The sequence below is a fragment of the Engystomops pustulosus genome, chromosome 10 (assembly GCF_040894005.1).
Source record: "Engystomops pustulosus chromosome 10, aEngPut4.maternal, whole genome shotgun sequence".
In the NCBI taxonomy this organism is placed as follows: Eukaryota; Metazoa; Chordata; class Amphibia; order Anura; family Leptodactylidae; genus Engystomops; species Engystomops pustulosus.
Window position 1 is genome coordinate 86503649 of NC_092420.1, and position 27893 is coordinate 86531541.

At 43.3% G+C, this 27893-nt stretch overlaps 1 protein-coding gene across 1 annotated transcript; it reads left to right on the forward strand.

Annotated features, from left to right (window-relative positions):
- The first annotated feature begins 733 nt into the window (after window positions 1–733).
- On the forward strand, window positions 734–27840 carry SLC5A9 (solute carrier family 5 member 9). The gene is made up of 16 exons (XM_072127533.1): window positions 734–932; window positions 4859–4977; window positions 6630–6701; window positions 10710–10814; window positions 11586–11750; window positions 15833–15938; window positions 17943–18023; window positions 19483–19688; window positions 21070–21205; window positions 21474–21581; window positions 22567–22717; window positions 23610–23778; window positions 23860–24075; window positions 24727–24853; window positions 25607–25678; window positions 25951–27840. The coding sequence occupies exons 1-16, from the start codon at window positions 923–925 to the stop codon at window positions 26154–26156; spliced, it is 2049 nt and encodes a 682-aa protein (XP_071983634.1). The 5' UTR covers window positions 734–922; the 3' UTR covers window positions 26157–27840.
- Window positions 27841–27893: the final 53 nt, after the last annotated feature.

The window sequence follows — 27893 nt, forward strand, 5'->3', positions numbered from 1 at the left end:
AATAATGATACTGGAGACCGCAGAGCAGATAATATTGATACTGGAGACCACAGAGCAGATAAATAATACTGAGGGAACTCCAGAGCAAACAAAAATAAATCAATTCTCTCCTTTCCTGGCTCCTCTTATACTCCCCGCAGCGCACTGCAGATTTTTCTCTCCTCCATGTGCTGCTCTTCTGTATGCTGGTTGTATGCTGCGGCATCAGGACCTAGAGCTGAGCTGTGCCAGGAGCAAGAAAGGACCTGGTAGAATTGACGACTACTTAGCTGAACTCACCGCTACCCGACCTGTTGCACCAATATTCCCTTCCATCAGTTATGGAAGCCCTCATTGTCAGTTGGATCGGCAACTTGAAGCTTAGCAGGCCACAAGTGGCCCATTTGCCGTGGGTTTTGCACCCCTTTTCTAGGTTTTTAGTTGACAGGAAAGTGGCTGCACGTTATGTACATGCTCAGTAGTAAAGATCCTCCGTTACAGAAGAAATAGAGTCACTGGGAAGGAATACCCAATCTCATGTTAGAACTCATGTTAGAGTCTGAGTTAGGGCACTTAAGGAGTCGGAGTTAGACTGGGAGTTGGAAGTTTGATTTACCCACTCCACAGCCCGGTCATTTTGTAAAGTACATATAAATTACAAAGAATTATTGCCATTAGGTTGAGTAACAAATAAATACTTTATTTTTATGAAGCATTGACCTAATTTTGGTCACATTTTGTTTGCAGAAGTTTCCCTGTGTGATGGAGTCTCAATAAAATATGCAGTGTAAATAACTGGAGGTGTGTCTAATAGTTTGCAAAACCTGTCTCTATCCCCGGGGAAAGAGCAGAAGCGATGAGCATTGCTGTACTAAACATAGTGTCAAAGGAACTTACACTGTGAGTAATCTGAAAATCAGCATCTAAGGAGCAAGTTCTCATCATGGAAACAGGTATAGTGTTTTTTCATTACAACAAAGTTAAGCAATTGTAATGTAATTACATGATAACTGTGATATCTGACTAGTCTTTAGTGAAAGCTGTGCTCATATGTCATAGAATCGTCAACACTGTATTTTCTGGGACTTTAAAGGGAACCTGTCTCCAGAAATGTAATATTTAGCTCCTACTATGCTGATTTTAAAATCCATTTGTCAGCATTCTAAATCATTTCAGTAGTTTGTATAAGTTTATTTCGCATTATCTGGCTCCCTGCTAGCAGCATGTGGTGAGTCCCAGGGAAGGGCAGCTGCAACCTGTGTGCTTGTGTCTCCTATTACACTCCCCTGCCTGCTCAATGCACAGGACAGTAAATGGGGAGGGGGCTGGATGGGCGTGGAGGAAAGGCGTCTGACACAGGCACACATAGGCTGCAGTTACCCCCCTCTGGGACTCACAACACAATGCTGATTGGGAGCCAGGTATTGTGATATAAACTTTTTAAACCACTGAAATAATTCAGAATGAGCATAGCATATATAGGACTATAGGAACCTGTCACCATCTAAAAATGACATTCTGGGTGACAGGTTCACTTTAATATTCATGACCTATCCCGGAAGTGGGCTGCAGCTCTATTCATTTCTGTAGACAATGCTAGAGACACCATCGCAGATTAACCTTTGACTTGAGGACAACCTTTTCTTGATTTTTCTTATACCCTACACCAGGAAAAATCTAACCCCAAACATTAACGAGTTCCAGGACCATTTTATGGGGTTGACCAGTACCTGGTGCTGCAGCCATAACCTGCAGAACCTGGAGGGGTAGGTGGACAGATTTTTTAGAATCCACCTTCCATATTGGAAGGCCCCAAGACACAAATAAAGGTACAAGGTGGCCCCGGATCTTGAAACTCACACCCATCTAGAGACACCTGCTTTTTTGAGGTCATGGGCAGTTAATTGGGACAAAACATGAAAATTGTCCTTCTGCCTCTCCAAGGTCCTTGGCCATGCAAGTAGCAGTAGATCTGCCCTTCTAGTTCCTCAAACTGCCTAAGGACCCTGGCTTTTCCCAGTCTATGGAGGGTTCAGTGGGAGGACGCTCTCCCGTAATCTCCGGACTTCTTCAAGGTCCACAGCTTATGGCCATCTAAGAGGTCCCATAACTCAGGTCCTGTAACTGTGGCCTAAATCCTTGTCTTCTCCTATGATTATAATCATTATGTTGCAATTACATTGTAGATCCTGGTTAAAACTCTCACATGTCTGAGGGTAGAATTACATTCGATTTTTGCTTGTTTTGGAGTCATCATCTAACCTGATACATGTAGTAGTATCACAGATGTTATTGCTGACGGTCTGGAGGCTAATAAATGAGCCATTTTACCAATCATTACCTGGTCCCACACACAGGTCAAAGAGATTTCACACATCCTGCTTATTCATGGAAATTATTTAACTAAGTCACACTGGCCGCTGCTCTAAGTAGAGAAATATAGAAGTCACCGATAGGGTAAGGTTCATACATTGAGCTCTACCATATAGCGGAGCGAGACAAATCCATGGACTGTATATGTGACACTGTATTGGGACTATTTGCTGTTGAGGATATGCATGAAATCCAATAAAAGCAATAATGAATTATTGTAATTGTAACAATGGGGCAGATTTACTTACCCAGTCCATTCGCGATCCAGCGGCGCGTTCTCTGCGCTGGATTCGGGTCCAGCCAGGATTCATTAAGGTAGTTCCTCCGCCATCCATCAGGTGGCTGCTGCGCTGAAAAGCATCGGAACGCGCTGGAGTTCACCGAGACGGGATGAGTGAAGGTAAGTGCAAGCTCCACGACAGATTTTTTTTTAAAAATGCGGCGGTTTTTCTGAATCCGTCGGGTTTTCGTTCGGCCACACCCCAGATTTCCATCGCGTGCATGCCAGCGCCCATGCACCACAATCCGATCGCGTGCGCCAAAATCCCGGGGCAATTCAGGGGAAATCGGCGCGAATCGGAAATATTCGGGTAAACGCGAATCGGGCCCTTAATAAATTACCCCTATTGTGTCTAATGTACTGACCCAGATGTACTAGCGAGTGGGGGGAGGCCCATGTTATCCTGCCGGCCTAATTCACATCACAATTAGAATTATAACGGAAAATGGAAAAAATATGGCCCTCAGTTACTAAGAACAGTGCAGTGTGTACTATGTGCAGTTACCTGTGTAGTGTGCAGGGGGCGCCAGATTCAGGATTTCTGGCACACGTTCTTCATGAATCTGGCGCCCCCTGCACTGCTCCGACAGAGTGCACCAACTTTTTTTGGTGCACCTTTAACATGGGCCGTGCCAGACTTTGCATGTTAGACTGAGCATTGGAACGCCCCTTCAGTGCAGAATTTTGTGTTGCGTTGTGTATAGTGCAGCCGCGCCACAAATGTGTCTCGGACAATTATTAAATACATGTACAAGCAGTTTTCAAATGAAAGAACGTGCAAATGCCGATATAAAAATTGCAAAAGGGGTTTAGTAAATGTGGGCCCATGGGGATCATTTACTAAGAACAGTGCAGTGTGTACGATGTGTAGTGTAGTGTGCAGGGGGCGCCAGATTCAGGATTTCTGCCGGCCGTTATTCATGAATCTTGCCCCCCCTGCACTGCCCCGACAGAGTGCACCACTTTTTTTTATGGTGAAACTACAACATGGGGCATGCAACACAGTTCTGCCACCAGAAATTTGTGTTGCATGAAGAATAGTTCAGCCACACCACAAAACGGTCTTGTGCAAGACAAATGTGGCGTGGACCTTGCTTAAAGGGAACTTGTCACCAGGGATCTCATTTTCACTAAAGACAGGTTGCAGAAGTCCATTACAGTTGCATTGAAAATATACCTTCTGCTTTCTCTAAGCATTTGCATTATAATATAATTGTGTGCTAGGACAGAATCCTCTGTGTAGTCCCAGGGGTTGGGCTTTGGTTTGGATGCATTTCATGTGACTTGTCTCTGCTGCTCACTCCTCAGCTCTCAGACCCCATATTTGTGCTCCTGTACAGCTCCTCCCTCCCCCAATGACGTCATCTCACCAGACTAGGACCTTAGTAAATGTTCCAAAATGTGTTTCATTGTAAGTAGTGATAGGCTGATGGCATGGAACCTTCCATACTGTAAATCTATGTAAAGTTATAGTAAACGGAAGGGCTCCAGTCATTGTTCCATTTTGAGTCCATTATTATAAACTCCGATTTTTCTCCCAAATTTGATTATCATGTTGGATAAGTCACTTTTGGATTTTCATGCAATGGAAAGATCCACCTAATTTCTAACATTTGTGATTGTTGTGATCCCCACATGTCATTGGAAGGCGTCCACCAGTTGCCATGACAGTTGGGAGCCGCTATCCCATATCTCTCATATCGGCATTCTGTATTACAGTGTGCAGGAGGCAGGCACTAATATAGAAGCAGTGTATTCACAATTTACTGTAGTATGGTAGTATTGCAGTATATTGTTTCAGTCATCAGACCCCCTTGGGGTTCAAATACCCTAGAGGGCTGAAATAATAGTTAAAAAACATTTCAAAAGTTTAAAAAATATAAAAAAATAAATAAATAAACAAGATGTTGACCACACACTAAAATCCATTAGCATAAAGCCCATCTGAATATTCCAATATTTTTCCAGTGGTTCGGGAATGTGCATTGACATGGTCCACCGGGAAAAGATCAGAAGATGTGATGGAGCCACCTATCCAGCTGTTTACTGAAGAGTCAAAAATGACTTAGCGCTCACAATAATTGGCTGTTGTCTGTGTATAATCAATAATTGTTAGACATCTGTCAGCAGGTTGATAAAGTCTGTTAGATATTAACAGCCGGTTAGTAATCTATGTGTAGATAAGTTTTCCTTCATCTGAACGAGATGCATTCATCACTTTACCAGGAGACATGGACAATGCCACCGAGGCTCCACCGGACACACCTACACACGCCACCTTTGGGATCCCAGATATAATTGTCGTAGTGGTTTACTTTGTGTTCGTCCTTGTAGTTGGAATATGGGTAAGTCCTTTACTTTCTATCGTATTTTTTAAAACTTTTTGGGTTCAAATCTTTGGGACCAATTGGCTTAGACTAGACTGGAGAAGAATGCTCAGGGTATCAGGGTTGTCTAGGAAATTCCACTTTCCGTTAAGATCAATGACCCCCTAGATCGGAGCAATTAATTGTTGATGGTTTTCCTCGTTGCTGAAAAAATAGGATGTAGCAGAAGTGATACAATAAATTGGGGAATCATTGACCACATCCAAGTAGACTCCGGTACTGGTGCATTTGGATGGATGTATTTCTACTGCAGTTTGTATTCGGTGTTGGTTCGGTGTTGTTTCGGTGTTGGCCAAGTAGAACAGTGTAGCCGTTCCTTTGTGCAAGTTGTTTGTAGCAGCAGGACTGTGAACTATGGATTCATATTCAGGATAGTAGCTTGTCCATGGGCGTAACTTGAGGTAGGGCAGATGTTGCAGTCGCACCTGGGCCCAAGAGGCTTAAGGGGCCCATCATTTGTCACTTTACCATACGAGAAGACTTTAAACCATACATTGATGGGCCCCAAACTTTAAGTTTTAAGTTACACCACTGAGCTTGTCCCCTATTCGCAGGATATGGTATAACAATCTTATCATCTTTACCAATTGCGAGACGGACCTCCCATTGTTAGAATTCCAGGTTGAGCTTGCATTCTGCTGCTCCATTCAATACTATGGGAGCATCAGTTAGGACATACCAATCAAACTTGATACAACCCCTTTAATGCAAAGGGCAAAGAGCATAGCAGTGCAAGGACAAAGCCCAGTGCACTTGGAGGAGCTACAATCCTGGAAGATACGGGATAACAATCTGATTAATGGGGATCCAATGGACCCCTATCGATCACGAGAATGGGGGTCGTATTCTCATTAACTGATGGAGCGCCAAGTTGAGCATGAATCCTACCACTCCATTCAATGCTATCAGAACAACAGATAGGGGATAACAATTAAACTTGGTACAACCCTTCGATACAAAGAGCACAGCAGTGTGAGAACGCACAGCTGTGCTCTTTGTATCGAAGGGTTGTACCACAGTCCTGCTGCTACTAATAACACAAATAAAAGTATCATTAGAAATCTCTGTATGACGTTTTGTATGGATAGATACAAACTGTAAGGGGACTCCAGGATTAGAAAGAAGGGTCTGATCAATGTCCTGAATATGAGACTTCTCTTCTAGGTCTGTGTTTTGTTAATTTTAGAGCGTATTTCAGTGTAAGATGGTACAGTACACGATCATAGTGCAATGGCTGGAGTTTGTACAGTGAATTCATATTCCAGGATTCTGTTTATAACTATTACAATATCAGCGGCATCAGCGTTATCAGCCGCCTATCATTACACGTAACACAAAGGTCAATGGGAAGGAACCACAAGACAAAACACAGTGAGGGAGATTTTTCAGAAGTGTCTTAGGTAAAACTGCACTGGTTGTCCAAGGAAACCAATCAGAGCTCATCTCTCATTTTATAAACAGCTGTGGGAAAATAAAAGCTGAGCTCTGATTGGTTGTCATGAGCAACTCAAACAGTTCTGCTCTCAGACACCTATGATAAATCTCCCCCAATGTATGAGAGGTAGACATAAAAGGAATAACAAATTAACCGATTCTTCCTTATTTTACAGTCTTCTATCCGTGCAAGTCGGGGGACAGTAGGAGGATATTTCCTTGCTGGAAGAACAATGACCTGGTGGCCAGTAAGGAATCATACATCTTACTTGTGTCATAGATGTGGATAGTGGTGAATGTCCCTCCATAATTCTCTACGGGCCTCAACAAGCCCTAGAATTATGTTTAGGTCCGGTTAAAATTAAAAGGCTTCTGAGAACTACAGCAGTCAGAGCAGAAGGGAGGGCAGTTAAGTGCAGAGACATGGCTAGAGTGCTACAAGTCCAGCTACAATCATGGAATATAAGTCCATTTTACATGTTCCTGCTTCTACTAACAACACTATTTACAGCAATATCTACCAGAACACTGGCTGCAGACATTGCCTTTAACATATTCCCTTAAATGGGTTTTCCCACAAAGCAAGATAGGCCCTATCCACAGGGCCTTACTTGCTGATTAGTGTCGGTCTCAGTGATGGGACCCTCCCACCCCGGATTATGAGAATGGGGGCCTGAAGTACCCCTGTCACACCCCTCGTAGCACCAGCAAGATGGCCCGAGGAGCCGATCGGGCATGTCTGGGCTGCCCTGTTCAATTCTATGGAGCTGCCAAATACACCGCTCTAAAATCTCCATCAGCTCCAACGCCATGCACGACCGGCTGCTCCAGTCATCTCGGAGGTGGTATGAGGGGTATGATGGGGGTACATCAGACCCCATGGAACCCCTATTCTAGAGATCTGTAGGGGTCCCATCACTGAGACCCCCACTGATCAGAAAGCTAGGCCCAATCCTGTGGATAGGGACTAACTTTCTTCATGGGAAAACCCTTTTAAGTAGCACAAGTTCTGAAAGTTCTGAAAGGATTCAAATGAATCCCTGTCTTCACGTATTCATTGTTTGCATCCTTGTCCTTCATTGAACCTTACTTATCTACAAGTTATATGTAGGAGAGACATGTTATCAGCTCAAGGGTTAAGCGCGGCTCTGAATTCGACCCAGACGGGAAGATTTGGACTTTGTGTGTTTTGACTATAAATGTGACTTATGTAACAATAAGGTGACATTCTATCAGTGATTGAGGCAATATCGCTACTATGTATCCACAATCACCCCCAGCATGGCGTGTGCTTGGCGCTGCGCATGTAGTAAAATCTACAAAATGCTGCCAAGATATTCCGATATTTTGTTGCTGTTCTTCCTCCTCTACTCATTACCCTCATTATTACTGTTTCTCAAGAGTCAAATTCAGGGAAACAGGTTCTCAGTCTGATGTGCACCCATGGGTGATGTGGTGCTTCCCCGCCATGAGGAAGAAGGCAACAAAGACATCACTGCCATCTAAATCAGTGAAGACTTGCACATTTCACAAACACAAGTGACCAAGACAATAAATTCTTTATTAATATCACAAAAAAACACACAATACAGTCAAAGAAAATAAAACCATTACAAATGTGAGCAAAGTCACAAAGAAGATACAACACAGGGAAACCGAACATATGATAGTGTTGGTTATCCTGAAGCCACCTGCTCCCCCCATGTTCTAAATGGCGCATGCACATCGGGTTAGTTCTGCCGCTCGGCATTGGCACAGGCGCCGAGATACATTCAAGCTGAGCGGCAGAACTATCGTGGTGCGCATGCGCCATTTAGAACATGGGGAGACAGTTGTTACGTGCACCGCACGGAGTACTCGGGGCCGAAAGTGAGCAAATTAAGCTCACGGCACACACATGGGATCACCCTTCTTAAACGGACGCACCAGTGGCGTAACTAGAAGCTGTTGGGCCACAGTGCAAAGTCTGTGCCAGGCCCCTGACTATTATGTATGGTTTATAGTAATAGTCTTCTCATATGGGAAAGTGACACCATAAGGGCCCCCTAAACCTCTTGGGCCCGGGTGCGATCGCAACCTCTGCACCCCTTAAAGTTACACCCCTGGGACGCACCCCCCATGCAGGCACCCGTGAAGAAGTCACAATTGGTGGCGATACGCGTGGGACATTCATCCCCAGTTCCCCTTAGAGTGGACACTTGCCGCACAGGTAACATAGGTTTACTTTCTGACTCATGTGTAGCGCTGGTGGTACTTGTCACCTATATATTTATGGCAGACATATACCTGCACTCTTTGTATTTTCTGCATAGTGTACTTGTATCACAATTTAGCTCGCGGATCCATTGTTTATAGGACACCATTGTTGTACTCCTTCCTGTGTTACATAAGGCCTTTTGTCCGTAGGGGAGTGGCAGAACTAACGCGATGCGCATGCGCCATTTAGAACATGTGGGTGAGCTGGTGTCTTCCGGATAACCAACACTATCATATGTTTGGTTTCCCTGTATTGGATCTTCTTTGTGACTTTGCTCATTTGTAATGGTTTTATTTTCATTGTCTGTACAGCAGGTCCCCGGGTTACGTACAAGATAGGGTCCAGAGGTTTGTTCTTAAGTTGAATTTGTATGTAAGTCGAAACTATATATTTTATAATTGAAGTTCTGGACAATTTTTTTTTTTGTCCCAGTGACAATTGGAGTTTCAAAATTTTTGATGTAATGGGAGCAAGGGTTATCAATAAAGCTTCATTACAGACACCTTACAGCTGATCATTGCAGTCTGGGACTATAGTAACATCCAGAGACTTCACCAGATGTCACAGTGGGCAGAGGGATTCGTCTGTAACTAGGGGTTGTCTGTAAGTCGGTTGTCCTTAAGTAGGGGACGGCCTGTATTGTGGTGTTTTTTGTGATATTAATAACAAATGTATTGTGTATGCTCAGCTATATACACATGCATGAGCCTTGAGGCTGTTTACTGTATGTTGTGCTGGTTGCGTCTTCTTGTATCCTGTGTCAAGATTTGCACATTTCACTTGCAGCGTGCATATATTTAAAGCAGATACTTTAGTCACCATAATTTTATATTCCTCAACAAACACCTGAACCTTTGAGAGTATCAGGGGACGTCTAATCTGTACATGCACTAATCGCACCATATAGTAAAGCTTCAACTCCAAGCAGCAATAGTCTTGATAGATATAGACAAGTCCAGTTAAAACTCAACATAGGTCTTGGCCCGGGGAACCTTGTCACTTTTTAACTGGATGGTGATAGGACTGGCCTGCAGTGGGTTAAATAATGATCAGATTTACTTTAAATTATTGATTTAGTGAAGCGAACATATGGTCATGTCTTAAGAGGAGCAAGAGCCTTAATCATTAGTCCTATAGAAAGTATAGAAGATATATGGGCAAGTCCCAAAGATGCTAATATGATACGTCTCCTTCTAAAATATCATTATCCCGAAGGGCACTGTAACAGTACGGTGTGCGTCGGGTGCAGGTGCATGGATAGGGTTCACGGGCTGAGCCCTCTCCATAGCCGGTAAGTCTTTGCTGCATGGGCGCCACCATCTTTGTGAAGATCGTCACTCCCCATGATCGATTGCCATGACAGCCTCAAGTCTTTCGAAAACCCGATTTGCACTGTTTAAAGAATGAGAAGGAAACTCCCCATATACTCAGGGGTGTAACTACAGTGGTAGCAGCCATAGCAGCTGTTATGGGGCCCACAGTGTCAGAGGGCCCCATCATCCAACCTTAAAAACTAAAGAATGGAGGATGTACCCCATTATATACATATTATGCTACACATTGTAGAACATAATATGTGCATGACATATATGTGATGTATATATGCTGTATGTGTACAGAATGTATGATGTGTATATATACTGCATTATGCTCTATGTGTACTGTGTATACTGTGTAACTGTAACTCACATTTGTGAGTATATAAATATGTATATTTTTTAAGGGGGAAGGAGGGCCCCATTCAGAAGTGTGCTATGGGGCCCTGCCTCTCCTAGTTACCCCAATGCATATACTGTCATACTGTAGTATGGCAGTATATGGTAGGATCGATCAGATAACTTAGGGTTAAAGTACCATTGATCGTTGTCCGTAATTCTGCAACTTAAAGCACAGCTACTATATGCTTCATTCATTGATTGGAATAGCCAATGGGCCAATCAAAGACTTCTATGTTGATTCACCTAATTTACAGGCCACTAACAATCTCCCTTTCTTGTAGATCGGTGCATCCTTAATGTCCAGCAATGTCGGGAGCGGCCTCTTTGTCGGGATGGCGGGATCAGGTGCGGCTGGAGGATTGGCAGTCGGAGGTTTTGAATGGAATGTAAGAAAATATTGTATTTACTATTAACTAAAATGTGAATGAAAGGAGATCCATTGGAAAGTGGAAGAGATCTGTCATTTAAAGGAGATTTTGACCCAATTGCCCATATGTAAGGATATCAGAAATTAGGACAGCGGGCAAGGATTGGTAATTAGGTTTCATGTACTTTAAGAGGCATTAGCATCACTCTTTACTTTTGTAGAGGCAGCTGTAAGTCATAACAGGATGTGCGGCCATATTCATTTTGACTGTACAATGAGATTCCTTAAAGGAAATTACCATCAAAATTCATCATGATAAACCAGGGACATTACTCATAGATCCAGGCACCGGGACTGTGGTAAACTTCTTATATTTGTTATCCATGGCCTTTTTCCTTCTAACATCACCTTTTATAATTATGCTAATGAGCCTGAAGGGCTCTTGGGGGCGTTACCTGACGGAGAAGCTCTGGTAATGCCCCCCAGGGCCCTTTTGGCATAATTATACAAGTTGATTTTAGAAGGAAAGGGGCCGTTTATAACAAAGATTACCACAGTCCCAGTGCCTGGATCTACGACTAAGTGTCCCTGGTTTATCATGATGGATTTTGATGGTTGATTTCCTTTAAGTTGAAACAGAAATAATTTCATCTTCTAAGAAGCTTAGGAACCAATATGGCTTACCTTGCTGCTGCCACCTATAAAGGGAAGTAAATAAAATGTAATTATAAAACTTTTCCTACTCTGATTCTGATTATCAGCCAATGAGATTCCTATCATTTTCTTAAAGGCATCTTGGGTGCTGGTCGCCCTCGGATGGATCTTCGTACCAGTCTACATTGCCTCTGGAGTAGTCACCATGCCAGAATACTTGGAAAAACGCTTTGGTGGTCACCGGATCCGTATCTACATGTCTGTCCTGTCACTCATCCTCTACATCTTCACTAAAATATCAGTAGGTTTTTAATGGGAAATGGACTTTACCTTTAATTAGTTTTAACCTAAAAGTTTTCCTTTTGTATTTCATCATATTTCTGTATATCAGTAGATAGTAGTAAATTTTTTTCAATTTCTAAGTTATAGGGGGCGCTAATGCATATGTAGTTATTTAACACAATCGGGGTAATTTACTAAGGGCCCGATTCGCGTTTTCCCGACGCGTTATCCGAATATTTATGAATTTATGATTCGGATTGTGTCGCATCGGCGCCAGCATGCACGCGACGGAAATCGGGAGGCGTGGCCGAACCAAAACCCGACGGATTTGGAAAAACCACTGCATTTTTTAAAAAAAAGTGTCGCTGGACTCGCGCTTACCTTCACCAGGAATAGGCCGGTGAACTTCAGTGCATTCCAGCGGGCCTCGGCGGACTTCAGCGCAGCAGCGCCACCTGGTGGACGTCGGAGGAACTGCCTTAGTGAATCCCGGCCGGACCCGAATCCCCCGCAGAGAACGCGTCGCTGGATCGGGTAAGTTAATCATGGGTTCCTCATATTGCAATCCATATAACAAAAAAATACATTTTAATTAATGTAGGTTCTTAGATATCAGCAACTTCCTCCTTCATCTACAATAGCAGACGGATCCTTCCCCCATTGTTAGGTCTGTAAGAAGGGATAAAGAATATTAATGTGCTTGTCCAACCAACCTCACCTATCCCTTGCAATCAGCATACAAGATATTTTAGATTTTGGGGGTCTAATTGACAGACTAAGAGCGCCCCTGTATGAGCACTTGCATGACTGGTGCTTCATTCACTTATATGGGGCTGAAGGAGATTTCCCTACAAGCAGCCCCCTAGGTATAAATTGGGTCAGGTTGTTAGGGGAGGATTTATGATATCCTCTTTTAGTGTGCGTTGGTTGTGTATTTCAAATTAGTTAAAAGCACATTGCAAAGAATGACTCAGACAACTGCTGATTCAGGTCTCACTCATGCTACTGCCCAGGGCAAAATCAGCACTGCGCTGCAAAATCAGCAAAATCAGTCCTGAAATTCCTCAGCCTCGAAGTTTTAGGTGTGGTCCACGATGTCGTCGCCATCTTAAAATGTATTCTCTGTTACATTGCTTATATGAAAATAAGACAAGTAGAAATGACAAGATTTGATCTATCAGCTAGGTCAGTGATGGCAAACCTTTTAGACACAGAGTGCCCAAACTACAACCAAAACCCACGTATTTTTCGCAAAGTGCCAATGCGACACATTAAGCAGTGACTTATTATTACCTGCTCTTTCACAGGTTTAAATTGTAATGGCACCCAAGGACACGATAACAGTAGAAAGAAGGAGAAGAAGTTTGGATTATCATTGTAGCTTCCTTCTGGGGTCCTGGGCTGCCTGGGACTACAAGAGGCCTTGAGTCCTGTCTGGCAAATTGTACCCTGGGGTGATGGCAAGGGTGCCCATAAAGAGGGCTCTGAGTGCCACCTCTGGCACCCGTGCCATAGGTTCGCCACCACTGAGCTAGGTTAACCTTAGCAAGGTCATGTCTACTAGAAGTTCATTCATCTAGAACATACTTTTTGGTTTCCAAAAGTACACCAGCACTGAAAGTGAACCAACCATGATCTGATATTTATGTGCTAGTCTTTGGATGGACACTCCCTTTAAGCTCAACCTCAAACACCAAGCCTGGCCTATACAGTCATCTGTCAACTGAAAAATTTCAGAGGGGTTCTCCAGTTTCAATATACTGATAAGTTATCAATAAAAAAAGGTCAACAATATTGGATTGGTGGGATTTTGATAGCTGGGGATTGAGAAGGCTAAAATCAACAACTGCTCCAAACTTTGAATAGTGGATATCAGAGTAACTGAAGCTCAACTCCCATTCACTGTGCATCAGTTCCCAAACATCAGACCCCGACCCAGATATCTTAGAATTGTTCTTGTAAATATCAGACCATAACTAGTCAATAAGCTGGAAACCCCTTTAAGGGCATCAAACATTCCTCAGACCAGGAAAGTAAGAGCTCTACTTTGTCAATTAAGGAGACTTACACCCATTGATGCTCCACTGGGGAATTCTCAGAAATATGTAAATGCAGTTTTCAGGGTGGGATCAGGAAAACATTGCCTCTTAGCCTCATTGTTAGGCAGTCCCCTTAACATCAAGCATGCTTTTTACAGAAAACCTAATGACATTAATAAGGCCACACCAGTAAATCTACTGCTAAAGGAACTGACTCTATAACTGTAGACAATGATGTTTCAATGTGTTTGCATCTCTTCAGTACAGTGTAGGGAAATGGTTTAGTTGAGTTGAAAGTTAGAGTCTCCCAGTGGCTGTAAGTCTCGACACGCTAGCAAGGTGACCTTAAAGAAAACCTGTCACCAGAATTTTACCCCTCACATCAGCAATACCTGCTTGTAAAGGGCTAAATGTCCTCCCCAAATCCCCTAAACTTACCTGCCACTAAGGCACTGGACCTTAATTACAGCCGAATGACTAGAGAACAGTCATATTCTGAATAGAAGAGTCATATTTTCTCCAGGCTGCTAGTGAACCACACCTCCTTCTTTTGATTGACAGCTCTGCATATCTTCAAATCTCGGCCTGAGAGGACAGGAAGTCCTCACCCTGTCCACTTCCTGTCCTTACCAGAATGCTGTCCCTCTCACTGCATGGGGTACTTAGCACTGAGCAGGAAACCGCAGATCTTCTCACCATTTCACATACCCTGCAATGGGCAAGGACAAGCGATGGTTACAGGGGCCAACATAGAGAAAAGGAAGAAATTAAGCTGAGGATTGTCACTCCCTGATGATATCACAGGGAACGGTGATCCCGAAAAAGTACCCGAACCTATGACTTAATTCCGGGTACGGACCCGAACCTTGCAGTTTTTTCGAGTCAGCTCATCATTACTGTTTTGCACTTCACCTGTATCATGTCAATAGGCTTCCTGAAAGTCATGCATGATAATTAGAGGGCTGCCTTACAAGGTATCTAAGAGTCAATGGGGCAGATTTACTTACCCGGTCCGTTCGCGATCCAGCGGTGCGTTCTCTGCGGTGGATTCGGGTCCGGCCGGGATTCATCAAGGTAGTTCCTCCGCTGTCCACCAGGTGGCGCTGCTGCGCTGAAAAGCATCCGAATGCCCTGAAATTCACCGAGCCGGACCAAGTGAAGGTAAGCGCGTCCCAAGCGACACTTTTATTGTTTTACATTTGAAAGAAAAAAGAAGAAACGCGGCCACTCACCATAAAAACTTCTTCTTTATTTTGTCTTCATATAATTAGTACGGTGGCACAGGCAAGACAGGGTAGGGGTGGGAGCAGGGGGTAACACAAGGCAACAGCCGTTTTGCGCCGTCCGGCGCTTTCTCTAGGCTAGAGAAAGCGCCGGACGGCGCGAAACGGCTGTTGCCTTGTGTTACCCCCTGCTCCCACCCCTACCCTGTCTTGCCTGTGCCACCGTACTATTTATATGAAGACAAAATAAAGAAGAAGTTTTTATGGTGAGTGGCCGCGTTTCTTCTTTTTTCTTTCAAATGTGATTCAATGGACTGTTTTCTGCCATACGTTGAGCACCACCATTTTACTTCTATCACAACGGACGTCATCTCAAGTTAATGCATCATTATATCCATATATTGCTGTAAAGTGTCCTAGATAGTGCCCCTTCTTACTCTTCTTTTCGTGAATCCACTTTTATTGTTTTAAATGCAAATGCGACGGTTTTTCCGAATCCGTCGGGTTTTCGTTCGGCCACGCCCCCCGATTTCTGTTGCGTGCATGCCAGCGCCGATGCGCCACAATCCGATCGCCTGCGCCAAAATCCCGGGGCAATACAGGGAAAATCGGCGCAAATCGGAAATATTCAGATAACACGTCGGGAAAACGCGAATCGGGCCCTTAGTAAATGACCCCCAATGTTTTCCTTAACCCATCCTGGAAAATTTGAATATTTTTCAAAACTCCTCATCTTATGTGATCTAAGAAATGTAGGATCTCAGCTACCTTATATTCCATCCTCTATGGGATTTTTTGTAATACTTGTCATTGTTTTTGCTGTTTCCCTCTTGTTTTAGACAGATATCTATTCCGGCGCTCTCTTCATCCAGGTGTCTCTTGGCTGGAATATTTACCTGGCCACAGCCATCTTACTAGCAGTCACAGCCATCTACACTGTCGCTGGTAATGTATCTACTCAATGCACATAGTCTGATACTAGAGAGTACAGGGACCGTCATCAAAGGGTCCCCCAGAATTCTGTTCTCTCAGACACTTCTGATAAATCTCCCCATAGACAAAGTGACATTTGGAGACAGAGACAGTGACTGGAATGAGAGTGTCAGAGACAGTGACGGGAATGATAGTGTCAGAGACAGTGACTGGAATGAGAGTGTCAGAGACAGTGACGGGAATGAGAGTGTCAGAGACAGTGACGGGAATGAGAGTGTCAGAGACAGTGACGGGAATGAGAGTGTCAGAGACAGTGACAGGAATGAGAGTGTCAGAGACAGTGACGGGAATGAGAGTGTCAGAGACAGTGACAGGAATGATGGTGTCAGAGACAGTGAAAGGAATGAGAGTGTCAGAGACAGTGACTGGAATGAGAGTGTCAGAGACACAATCACTGAAAGAAACTGCCAGAGACAGTCACTGAAAGAGACTGCCAGAGACAGACAGTCACTGAAAGAGAACAAGAGAAGATCGGAGACAAAGATGGTTACAAAAGTTTATAACAAAGGGAAGTCAGTAACAGAGACAGTCAGAGACAGTCTGAGACAGTCTATAGATACATATAAAATATTTTTTGTTAACCCCTTCTATTTTGTTATAGCTAAGAGCAGTTATTTACTATCCCAGCCAATGCTGGGAGCTACAGCTAGTGCTGTATATAGTGCAGGTGGGCTTGCATATGTTTCTATGGAACTTCTGTAGCGTCCTCACACGTCCCTTTAAGTAACCAGGCACCCTGTGAAGTGCTGCCTGCTAGTTATCACATCAATGCCATTTGTCCAGACCATTGTGATAGGACTGGAAGCTGAACACACTGGTTGCTTAGACAAATAATCGCTTTATATGGCTGGCAGGGATCGTGCCAACATTTTCTACTCCAGCTACGAAATTGTGTAAATATAGGACATGGCAATAAGCAGGAAGTCGTTACAGGAATTGTAGACATATGAGTGCATATGAGTACCAGCAATAGCTTTCTGTACACTACCGTAACTTTCTCATATTAGACAGATACAAAATTTAAAAAATAGTAATAGTTGTGGCTTTCAGAGAGAGACATAAAAAGAACAATATGCCGAAAAAAGATTTTACACACAAACAGTCCAGAATTATTTGTTCACATATGTGATTGTCATAAATGTAAAAAATCATTTGCACATAGCCACCACTGGAGGGAGCTCAGGAGCTTACTGCATACTGTGTGCACATTGAACCTAAAGGGAATCTGTCAGTAGTTTTGCCCATGCATAACCAATGACAGTATTGTCCCTGGAGATCTGTGTAACCTTTGTGGGTGCTGTTAGTTGCAGCAGGGCTGGGAAAATGCATTTATATTCCATTTAGGTGTGTCCTCACACTGCTGTGTCCTTAGTTCTGTGCATTTAGATATTCCTCCACCCTACCTGTCTGTTCTGGCTACTGCATTGTTCTAGCAAGAGCAGAGAGCAGGGGCCGTGGAACTGTCCCATGCAGAGAGCTAAGAGCAAAGCATTATGAGGAAACGGTTCAATATATTAATGTGTGTGACCCTGGAGAAAAAAAAGTTATATTGAAGGTAATATCCTGCAGTAAACTACCTGAAAGAATATTATCCGTACTGTATTTTTCAGACTATAAGGCACACCGGATTATAAGGTACACCATCAATAAATGCCTGCTAAAACATTTAGGTTCATATATAAGGCGCACCGGTTTATAAGGCGCACCTGATTATAAGGATGAATGACCAGCAGGTGGCAGACCTGTGCACAGTTCAAGGCAGCTGTTGTCTGTAAGTGCGGTTCATATATAAGGAGCACTGGACTATAAGGCGCACCTTTGATTTCTGAGAGAATCAAAGGATTTTTTGTGCACCTTATAGTGCGAAAAATAGGGTATATCTAACAGTTCACAAAATATAGTAGGTCCAGAATTCATGAATAATAAGGGTTAATTTCGAGATCTTGTATTACACAGGTGGACTTGCTGCGGTCATCTACACGGACACCCTGCAGACTGTCATCATGGTGGTGGGAGCCTTCATCCTCATGTTTATATGTGAGTATGATGCATGAGTACATTCACCTGACGTCTTACATTTTATACATTACTGTATTGTTAGGAGACCACATATAAATGCAGATCAAAAAGCTTCTTGACATAAAGTTGATTCATCCCCCATAGGTCAGTGCCACTATTGATCACAAATTTTACTTCCACATCTAAATATATCTCTGATACAGTGTTCTAAATTTGCTGTATATGTATAAAGTTAAATGCTAAGAATTCTCTTACCTGCAGCCTCCACTAGAGGGAGATGAGACGTATAATGCATACAGTTGTAGTATTCACTTTCATTTATAGACTGTATGCAGAACGCTCCCTCCAGTGGTGGCATTAGGCTGTCAGAAGTTTATTTAGTTTAACGGGGTATTTAAAGAATTGTATCAAAAAACAATTACCACAATAAAGATACTAATACACTTTACGGAGTTATAGTTCAAAAGATGGTCATTCCCTTTAAGCCTTCCAGTCATAAAATGCCATCAGGCATTTAGAAATATCTAGGAATATTGAAAAAAAATTTGGGAAATGGAATTTTCTAAAATATAAGAAATAATTTGTAGAAACACTACAAAACCACAAGAAACTATCCACATTGCACATGTTTCTACAATTATATACTCCTTTGTTTTATGCAATCTACTACTTACAAGGGAAGGACAGTACCAACACATCATCAGACTACACACGGCTTGTTTGTAGTCTGTTTCCATGGAAACTCTTCACTCTAAATAGATCCATGCTTTTGACACAGAAAGGATATTTGTATCAAACTTGTTGTCAGGCTTCAGGGCTAGAGGACCCAGTGGACCACCGCGGATGATGACGTAAGTCGACACCTGGGACTGGAATTTAAGTGGTACCCGTTTTTTTTCCAGAGCCCGCCGCAAAGTGGGTTGGACTTTCTGTGGCATGGTACCACCAGGTCGTTCCACAGGTGCGACTTTGTCCGCGGTGGCAGCCAAGGCAAGGTACAAAGACGAAAAGCAAAATCATAGTCGGGGACAGGTAGGAGGTCAGGACGGGCAGCAAGGGATCAGAGTCAGGGACATAACAAGGGGTCAAGGCAGGCAGCGGAGGAACGTAGTCGGGAACGGAACCGGGGTCACACCGGGAAATCACAATAACAACAAAGGGAATGGAACACAGCTTTCTCTAGGGCACAAGGCACAAAGATCCGGCAGGGGACACAGGAAGGGGTTGGAATTTAAATAGAATGGACAGGCGGCCAGTGCCAATTATCGGCGCTGGATCGCAGTGAAGTAATTCAGCCGGCGGGGGACCGGAGCAGCAAAGAGGGGCACAGGTGCGCCTGCAACCCGTGAGGTGGGTTGCAGGAGCACCTGTGACACTTATTTTGCAAAGATTTTTTCTCCAGTTTTGAGGTTAAGTAATAAATGACTTGGTCGCTTTTATAATAACATGTTGGGTTGTATATGCCTTAATTTTGCAGCTTTTAATGAAGTTGGCTGGTATCCAGGACTGGAAGAGAAATACATGCAAGCCATTCCAAAAATAACCGTCCCCAACACAACGTGTCACCTACCCCGTAGTGACGCCTTCCACATGCTTCGCAATCCAATCACCGGAGACCTGCCCTGGCCCGGGCTCATATTCGGGCTCACAATAATAGCCACTTGGGTTTGGTGTGCCGATCAGGTGAGTCAAAGATACGTGGACATTTTAATTTTATTTTTTAAATCAAGGCCAATTAAAATTAAATTAAAAGTAATTTTGAAAGATTTTATTTTGAACTATAAATCTCCAATTTGCAGATACACGAGCATGCCAGCAGGGCCGGCGCCAGCACTGGGGATACCCGGTCAAGTGCCAGGGCACAGAGCTGCTGGGGGGGCCCACATAAGGCTGTACATAAAGTATCCATGAGGGGGAGGGGGATGTATCTAATTAATCCATAGGAGGTGAGGAGGGGGGTGTATATAAAATAACCATGAGAGGGCTGTTTGGGATGATAAACTAGGGAACAGCACACTGGTTTAGTTTCTGAATTTTTATTGCCGTGAGTTCACTGCAAAGGGGCCCACTGAGTCACTGTTGCCCAGGGACCTCCTGAAACCTGGAGCCGACCCTGCATGCTAGGTTTGGCTTAATGTCCATGTTCTGATGATTAGACCACCAATGGGCTTATCTCTCCCAAAGCATCTGAAATCCAATCTCTTCATACCCCTTCTTCGATCATCGCCCATCAGAGGAGAGTCCAGAGCCCCCCATACTCTATAGGCCTAGACAAGGAAAAAAAGTTTAATTTTTCTTGGTACATTTGCAAAAATGACGTGATTTCCATCTTTATCTCATTGATGGTCAAACCATTGACATTTTACTGTACTGAAATCAGATCCCCATGAGATGTCTTCCTGCTGAACCTGGAATAGGTGGAACTATCCTCAGTGGCCAATCAGAGGAGGCCGAGCTGTATCGGGACAGGAAAAAGCAAAAACCTGAACCAATTATGAGTCTGGGGGTGTCTCAGATGTGGGCAGATTTGGCTATAATGCATTCCTTACAACTGTGTGAGACCCCGGTGACCTTCAGCGCCCCCAGACTTTGTTAAAATAACTTTTGGGCTTTCGGGAACCAAGAAGGAGCAATATCTCCCCATTTCTTCCAACAACGAGACTGGATCCATTCCCTTCCTCCAATTACTCCTCTCGTTCTCACTTTTTTACTTGCAGGAGGAGGGGAATCGAGACAAAGAGGAAGAGGAGGGCCTAGTCACACCAAGAGGTGGAGTCTAGTATTAAGGGTGTCCCAAAACATAAGTTTTGAGGCCCCATAAATGCCTTGTAGTACCTGTAGCTAAGCTGTAGCCAAAGAGCACAATTCTCCACAAATGACTAGGGAGGCGCATATGTGCAACAATTTCTCCCTTCACCGGGGTCACAACACTGGGGTTAAAGGTGAAACTTTCTTGACATTAATTATTTGATTTCATAACGGTGACGTAATACTTAGACATTAGCGCGGTTAGCACACAATTTACAAGATGAATCCGTAATATTAATATCTATGTCTATTCCAGGTTATTGTGCAGAGGTCTCTGGCAGCCAAAAACTTGTCCCATGCCAAAGGGGGCTCTATTATAGGGGGATACTTAAAAATCCTGCCCATGTTCTTTGTGGTACTGCCTGGAATGATCAGCAGAGCGTTATATCCAGGTAACTATTTAACTCCTGTTTTGAGGTGTACGAGGCTGGTGAATTTTTGGTAGAAACAGCGCCACTGTTGTCCGAAGGCCATGTCTAGTATTGCATCTGAGCCCTATTCAAGTGAATGGTGAATGATATAATTGCACTAACAAACATAGCCCATGGACAGGAATGGCGCTATTTCTTTAGAAAGGCATCAGCCTATTTTTTATTAGAGAGCTTCAGAGCGACCTTTAGAGTGTCCCAGTTCACCAACTTTACCGCATGTTCTTTGCAGATGAGATCGGATGCGTGGATCCTAAGGAATGCCAGAAGTACTGTAAAATTGATGTGAGCTGCTCAAACACTGCATATCCCAAGCTGGTAATTACACTCCTGCCTGTTGGTGAGATGTCAATTTATTATCTATTTTTTTTGGGAAAAACAAAGCCGAAATAGAGACAATCTCTGTCCATATTCCAAATGTAAGGGACATGGGCTTCTTAGAAGCGAATCTACCAAGACGGAAGGGGAGTGAGCACCAACCAGTACCAATCATATGAAAGGGTTGTGTCTCTGACTACCTAAGACACCCTACCGGCACCTTAACAAAGCTGTAGTTCATATTCAGAGGTTCCCTTTATGTGTCCTGGAGCAAAGATTTGGGGCCCGCAGTGTCAGGGGGCCCTATCATCTGACCTGACACACTAAAGAGTGGAGAATGTGCACCATTATATACATATGGGGCACATTTACTTACCCATCCGGAGGAGTTCACAGAAAGTGCACTGTCCATGTATAATGCACTATGCCGCGATTCACTAAGATCGTGCGTCCGATATCCTGCATCCGTCTCTTCCCCCTCAGGTCCGCCGGAGTTCACCAGTGCATTGTCTTGCGACACAATTTGAAAGTTAAATCCCGCGCTCACTCCGAATCAGTCGGATCATCCAACGCCCCCCCCCCCCGATTTATGACGCATGAAAGCAGCACAATCCCCAGTTAAATTCCTGTCACAGCCGCACAAAACCCCAAAACGTCGGGAAGTGCGCCAAATGTGCGTCCGCGGACCCTTAGTAAATAAGCCCCATTATGCTGCACGTTGTACAGCATCATATGTTAATAACATATATGTGATGGATATATGCTGTATGGTGTGTGTATATACAGGCAGTTCACGGGTTACGTACAGGATAGGTTCTGCAGGTTTGTTCTTAAGTTGAATTCTAAAGCAAGGGCTTTAATAAATGTTGGCCAATGGCTCCACCAATCAAGCAATACCGTCCCCCGAAAAATTATGTTGTTGGCTGCAGCCTGCAGCACCAAAAATGGATGCTAGCTAATTTACATATAGTTTAGCTTGTTTTTGTTGTTTTTTTTTTGCCTTTTAGGGTTGAAAGGTCTGATGATCGCAGTAATAATGGCGGCTCTTATGAGTTCTCTCACGTCTATCTTCAATAGCGCCAGCACTATATTTACCCTTGATATCTGGTTACGTATACGCAAGAACGCCAAAGAACAAGAACTTATGATTGTCGGCAGGTAGGGCACGGGCATTGTGGTTCTCTATAAATATAATGGTGGGTGGGGACTGGCTGGAGACCAGTAGATCTGCAGGTGGATTAGCCCTATTGTCATGCACAATTTTATCTAAGGAACTCAGGGCAACCATGGAGGGCTGCCAGACACATCCTGAGACATCACTAGTCTATATGCACTATGAGGTCACATGGAAATCATAGGGACAGGTCCTCTGCTGGGCACCTCTCTAAGATCCACCTTGGCACCTCTCTATGATCTTTCGAGGTGTCTTACTAAGTAGTTCCTGGACAGGGAGACTCATGTCATCTTTGCATTACATGGACATTATTCCAAGTGGCCGCCATGTAATACTAGATATGGCAAGTATAATTTTACCCTACGTCTCTTAATGCCCCTTCAATAATCATCTGAAACCATGGTCCGTTCCATTACCATGTACCATTTATAGTCCTTGAGTTTTCTCAAGACCCACAATCACAACTTTTAACCTACAGTATACACAGGATAGTTGCTAAGTGTCTGAGGGTTGAGGATTCTCCTAGTAGGACCACCAATGGTCATACAACATGGGTCCTGTGTTCTCTATTTGTATGGGATTGACAAGAATAGTCCTGTACAAACAAAAACTTTTTCAGCCCCAAAGACTTCAACCTCATGTGCAGTTCAGGTTCAGTTTATTTGGGGTACACAAAACCTCCATTCTCATGATCATCGGTGGGTGTCCCAAAGTTGTAAAACCCATCAATCAGAAACTGGGGATAGGTTATAAATTGTGATTATGGGACTCTCCTTTTAGATCCCATTGGGGCTTTAATGTTATAATTTGGGAATTCAGTATTATTCCACCCCCCTTAAACCATTATAACCACCTGGCCCATATTATCCTTCGCAGAGTCTTCATTGTTATACTTGTGGTCATCAGCATTTTGTGGATCCCCATAATCCAAGCAGCAAATAGTGGTCTACTCTTTGACTACATGCAGTCCGTCACCAGCTACCTCGCTCCACCTGTTACTGCCATATTTATTCTGGGAATTTTTATCAAGAGAGTCAATGAACCAGTAAGTGTCTGCTCAACGGTGTCTTCTGCATCTGCTCACCATATGTAATATGGACACTAAGCCTGTTGTATCTATCGTTAGGGGGCCTTCTGGGGTCTGCTTATTGGCCTGGTGGTGGGCTTGACGCGAATGATTATGGATTTCGTGTATCGAGCCCCAAATTGTGGAGAAGAGGGCACAAGACCTTCAGTGCTCAAGAATGTCCACTACTTGTATTTTGCCATTCTTCTGTTTGGGTTGACGTCAGTTGTCTGCATTGTGATCAGTTTGTGCACAAAAGCCATCCCTGATGAAGAGGTGAGGGTCCAGCATGATTTGTATTCCCTTAATTCTTAAAATGGTAATAGTGAGTGATACATCATGAATAACTTCAACATTTGCATCTTCTACAACAAGAGGACGGTCCATTAGGATGACCTTTGTTCATTTACCCCACTGGGGACCTACATCTTTCAGCCTCGAAAGAAAGTCTTAAAGGGAACCTACCACCACAAATCTACCTATAAAAGTAGGTCGGGTCGTAGGTGGATCAATAGGACGTGAGAATAGCCCTTTTTTGGAAACTTTTATTAGCCAAATATGTACATTTTCTTATGCGGCTACTGGGGCGTGGAGTAGCCGCATCTGAGGTTACACGAGGCGGCTACTCCACGCCCCTGTAGCCTCTTTTCTCCTCCTACTCACTATCTTCGGCGTGCAGCTCCTCGCAGCTGCACGCCCTCGTCCGACTATCCTGCCGTCTGCGCATGCGCAGAACAGCAGGCCCGCGCCTGTGCGGTCACTGCTCCGGAGACAGAGTTGCACAGGCACGGGCCTGCTGTTCTGCGCATGCGCAGACAGCAGGATCGTCGGACGAGGGCGCGCAGCTACGAGGAGCTGCACATTAATGCATAGTGTAGCACCTTCTCAAAAATGTTAACTTCTTCATACTCTTTTCATGGTTCTTAGCTTGGTCGTATGACTTGGTGGACTAGAAAAAGATCTGACCAAACATCGCCCATCAAATGTGAAATGGATCTTACGAAGGATGTTGCTGCATTACCTTCAACTGTTCCACCTATTGAGAAAGAGCCAGGTAAGGAGCTTTGTCTTTGAGTTGAGTAGAGTAGTGAATTAGGTATATCTAGGGTTCTGGATTGTCCTCCAAATACCCCCATCGTATACGAACCCCTGCCAGAGCATCAGAATATTTCTGTCAGCATTAGACTACACTGGGACTCATCCTATTAACTAAAAGCCAACACGTTGTAGAGATGATAACTCTTCTAAAAATCAAGGTGATGAATTATCTGCTTGGAATCATTCTCCTTGTTCATTATCTCTATTCACCCCAGACCACCATAAACATATCTACTGACTGCTGCACCACAAAAATTGCTTTAAGAAGAGACCTCTTACTGGCACCTTAAGGTCTTCCATTCCAGGTGCCACCACACCCCAAACACCTCTCTTCTTACACTCCTGGTCATTTGACCACATGGACCATCAGGACACATTTTTTTGTCTTTGCACATTTCCGTTTTCTCAGCGTTTTTGTCATAGTTCATGGTCCAAAAACTGAAACAGAACCAAAAAATCCTGGTATCTTTGAATATTTTGGGCACCAATGTTCCTCATTCTCAAACTCCCTATATTATCATGGACCATTGGCTTGGAAAATCTCTATTGGACCTGACACTGGGGTCATAGACCCCATTGCAAGCTACAAAACTTGAAGTCCTAATTGGTTAGGTGAGGTCCTAGCTAGGTTACCAAATCTGCTATCTATTGATTAAGCCAAAGTTTTTATTTCTCCAAAACGTAATGTTCCTTTGTGTTAAACCTGCAGAAGGACGCCTGATACCAGAAATAGAAATCCAAGACAATGGTTCTGTCCAGGGTGAGAAGACAAGAAGTGACAGTAAGTGCACAGGTTGTTCCATCAACCATTCGACACTTTTTTCTTTACCTAAACCATCAGTATCTCAAGAACCCAAATTCTGTGGTTTTATGACATTTTTCCATTAATGGTAGAATATTTTGAAAGATTTGGTGAGGTGAAAGCTTTTAGTCTAATACAGAGAACAATGGTGGTTTACGTGTGACCATATGTACCATATGTTCCTCCACACTCTGAAGAACCTCTATCCTCATGACTGGTATGTAATAATCACTTCTGCCATTTCCTTTCAGCTTCCCATTCCTGCTGGGCAAAGTTATATTTCTGGTTCTGTGGAATATCCACGCAGCCTAATGTCAAAATGTCCAAAGAAGAACAGCTGAAGATGCAGATAAAGTTGACCAGTATCGAGGAGAAGCCATTGTGGAGGAACGTTTGTAATGTCAATGCTATCATCCTCCTCGCCATCAATGTTTTCCTCTGGGGTTATTTTGGATAAACTAGAATGAAGAAGAAGAACTATCTTGCTAAAGTTTTTGGTCAAAGTTTTGACCTGTCCAGAGAGCCATCATCTCCAACACTTGACCTCCTCCATCTTGTAGTTGGATCCCCAAGTGGTGCAATGTTTTCCTACAGAAGAACCACCCTCAATCTGTCATCCTCATCACATTTTTATATAGAAGGACATGTCTTCTAGCATTGGAATCATCTTAGGATATCAAACGACTTATCAAAAGAGTCTCCAAAAAGCAGCTCATCATCCCCAGCACCTGGAGCTTTTCAGATGATCCAGGGGATAGGCCGTAACTCAGTGGACGTCTAACCACACGGTTTCCCATCAATCCCTAGGAGGGGTTTGGTTTTCCTTTACTTTGGTTTTCCACTCACCTGTACTGGAATTGATGAAGTCATCCAAGACCTCTAATTGGTCATCTCCCACCAAGTCCCTTAGAAAAGCCTCACGCATTTTATTCTTTTTAATCTTTTCTAAGATTTGGTGATGGTGTGTTTGGATCTTTACACCCTGTAGAACGTTATACTTACTGGACCCTACGATGGAAGGGTTGGTGCTCTTTTGGATCTTGTGTTATTAAAGGGACTCTACCAGATATTTTGACCTCATAAATCTGGAGCCAATATTAGGTATTGTCCCTGGAGAGACGTGTAATCCTATATGACTTCAATCAAGGACTATAAATCCATATTTCACAGTCCTGCTGCTACAAACAACATACACAAATGTATGGATGCACAAATCTCCATGGACAATACCTACATTCCCTTTAAATGAATGATTTTGTTCCTGGATTCACTAATTATTGCTATTATTCACTCGGTTACTTCCCCCGGAGCTGTACATTTCTCTGCTCCAATTTGGTGTCTATAGCTGGATAGTGTCCAACAGAAAAATATTCACAGATAACTTCTGTTCCCAGTGTCCGTGTGTGATAGAATGTAATGGACATATGTGAACCCATCCTTAAAGGGGCATTATAAAAAGTATGAATGTAACAATGCAAGGAAGGAAGAATATTCCACTCATACAAACTTACAGTAGATAAGTACAGCAGATATATACATAAAATATTTTACAATGACCTCTCTAAAATTGCGAGAATTCAGGCCAATAAAAAATTTTTTAAGAGAAGTACTTAAAGGGGAAAACGACTAATTTTAAATATGGGGAAAACATTTTTTTTTCATTTCCCAATTTTTTTGTATATTGTAACTTCCGAATAAGATGTTGTGTGTAAGTATAAATGTGTACAGCAAAAGTTGTGTCAGCTCACCTGGAGTGTAGACTTAATCCAATGTGGATCAATCAAGCACGGATAGTCCAGCTTCCTTTGGAATTTAACAACCTCGAACACAACATCCGGCTCCAAGACACAACGATCCACTTGCTTTTGATTTAAAACTATATAACACTTTATTTTTGAATGTCATCAAATACATGTAAAAGGACACGGATTCATCACAATAATAATAATTTTTTTTAAAAATCGCCTACGCGTTTCAGGTAGACGCTCTACCCTTATAAATGTGTAGTTACAGGCGATCCTTCAAGATAGTATCGAAATGAAATGGTGGCAGAGATGAAAATGATTTTAGTTTCATTGGGGCTTGTTTACTAAGGATCCGCGGACGCACTTTAGTTGGATCTTCCGACATTTTAGGGATTTGCGCGGCTGTGACAGGTATTAAGCAGAGGATTGTGTCACACGCAATCGGATTG

Bases quoted from the DNA above. Each gene is read 5' to 3' on its own strand.
- SLC5A9 (XM_072127533.1), top strand. The intron at 15,939-17,942 runs GTAATGTATCTA...TGTATTACACAG, and splicing joins AGCCATCTACACTGTCGCTG to GTGGACTTGCTGCGGTCATC. The intron at 25,679-25,950 runs GTAAGTGCACAG...ATTTCCTTTCAG, and splicing joins TGAGAAGACAAGAAGTGACA to CTTCCCATTCCTGCTGGGCA.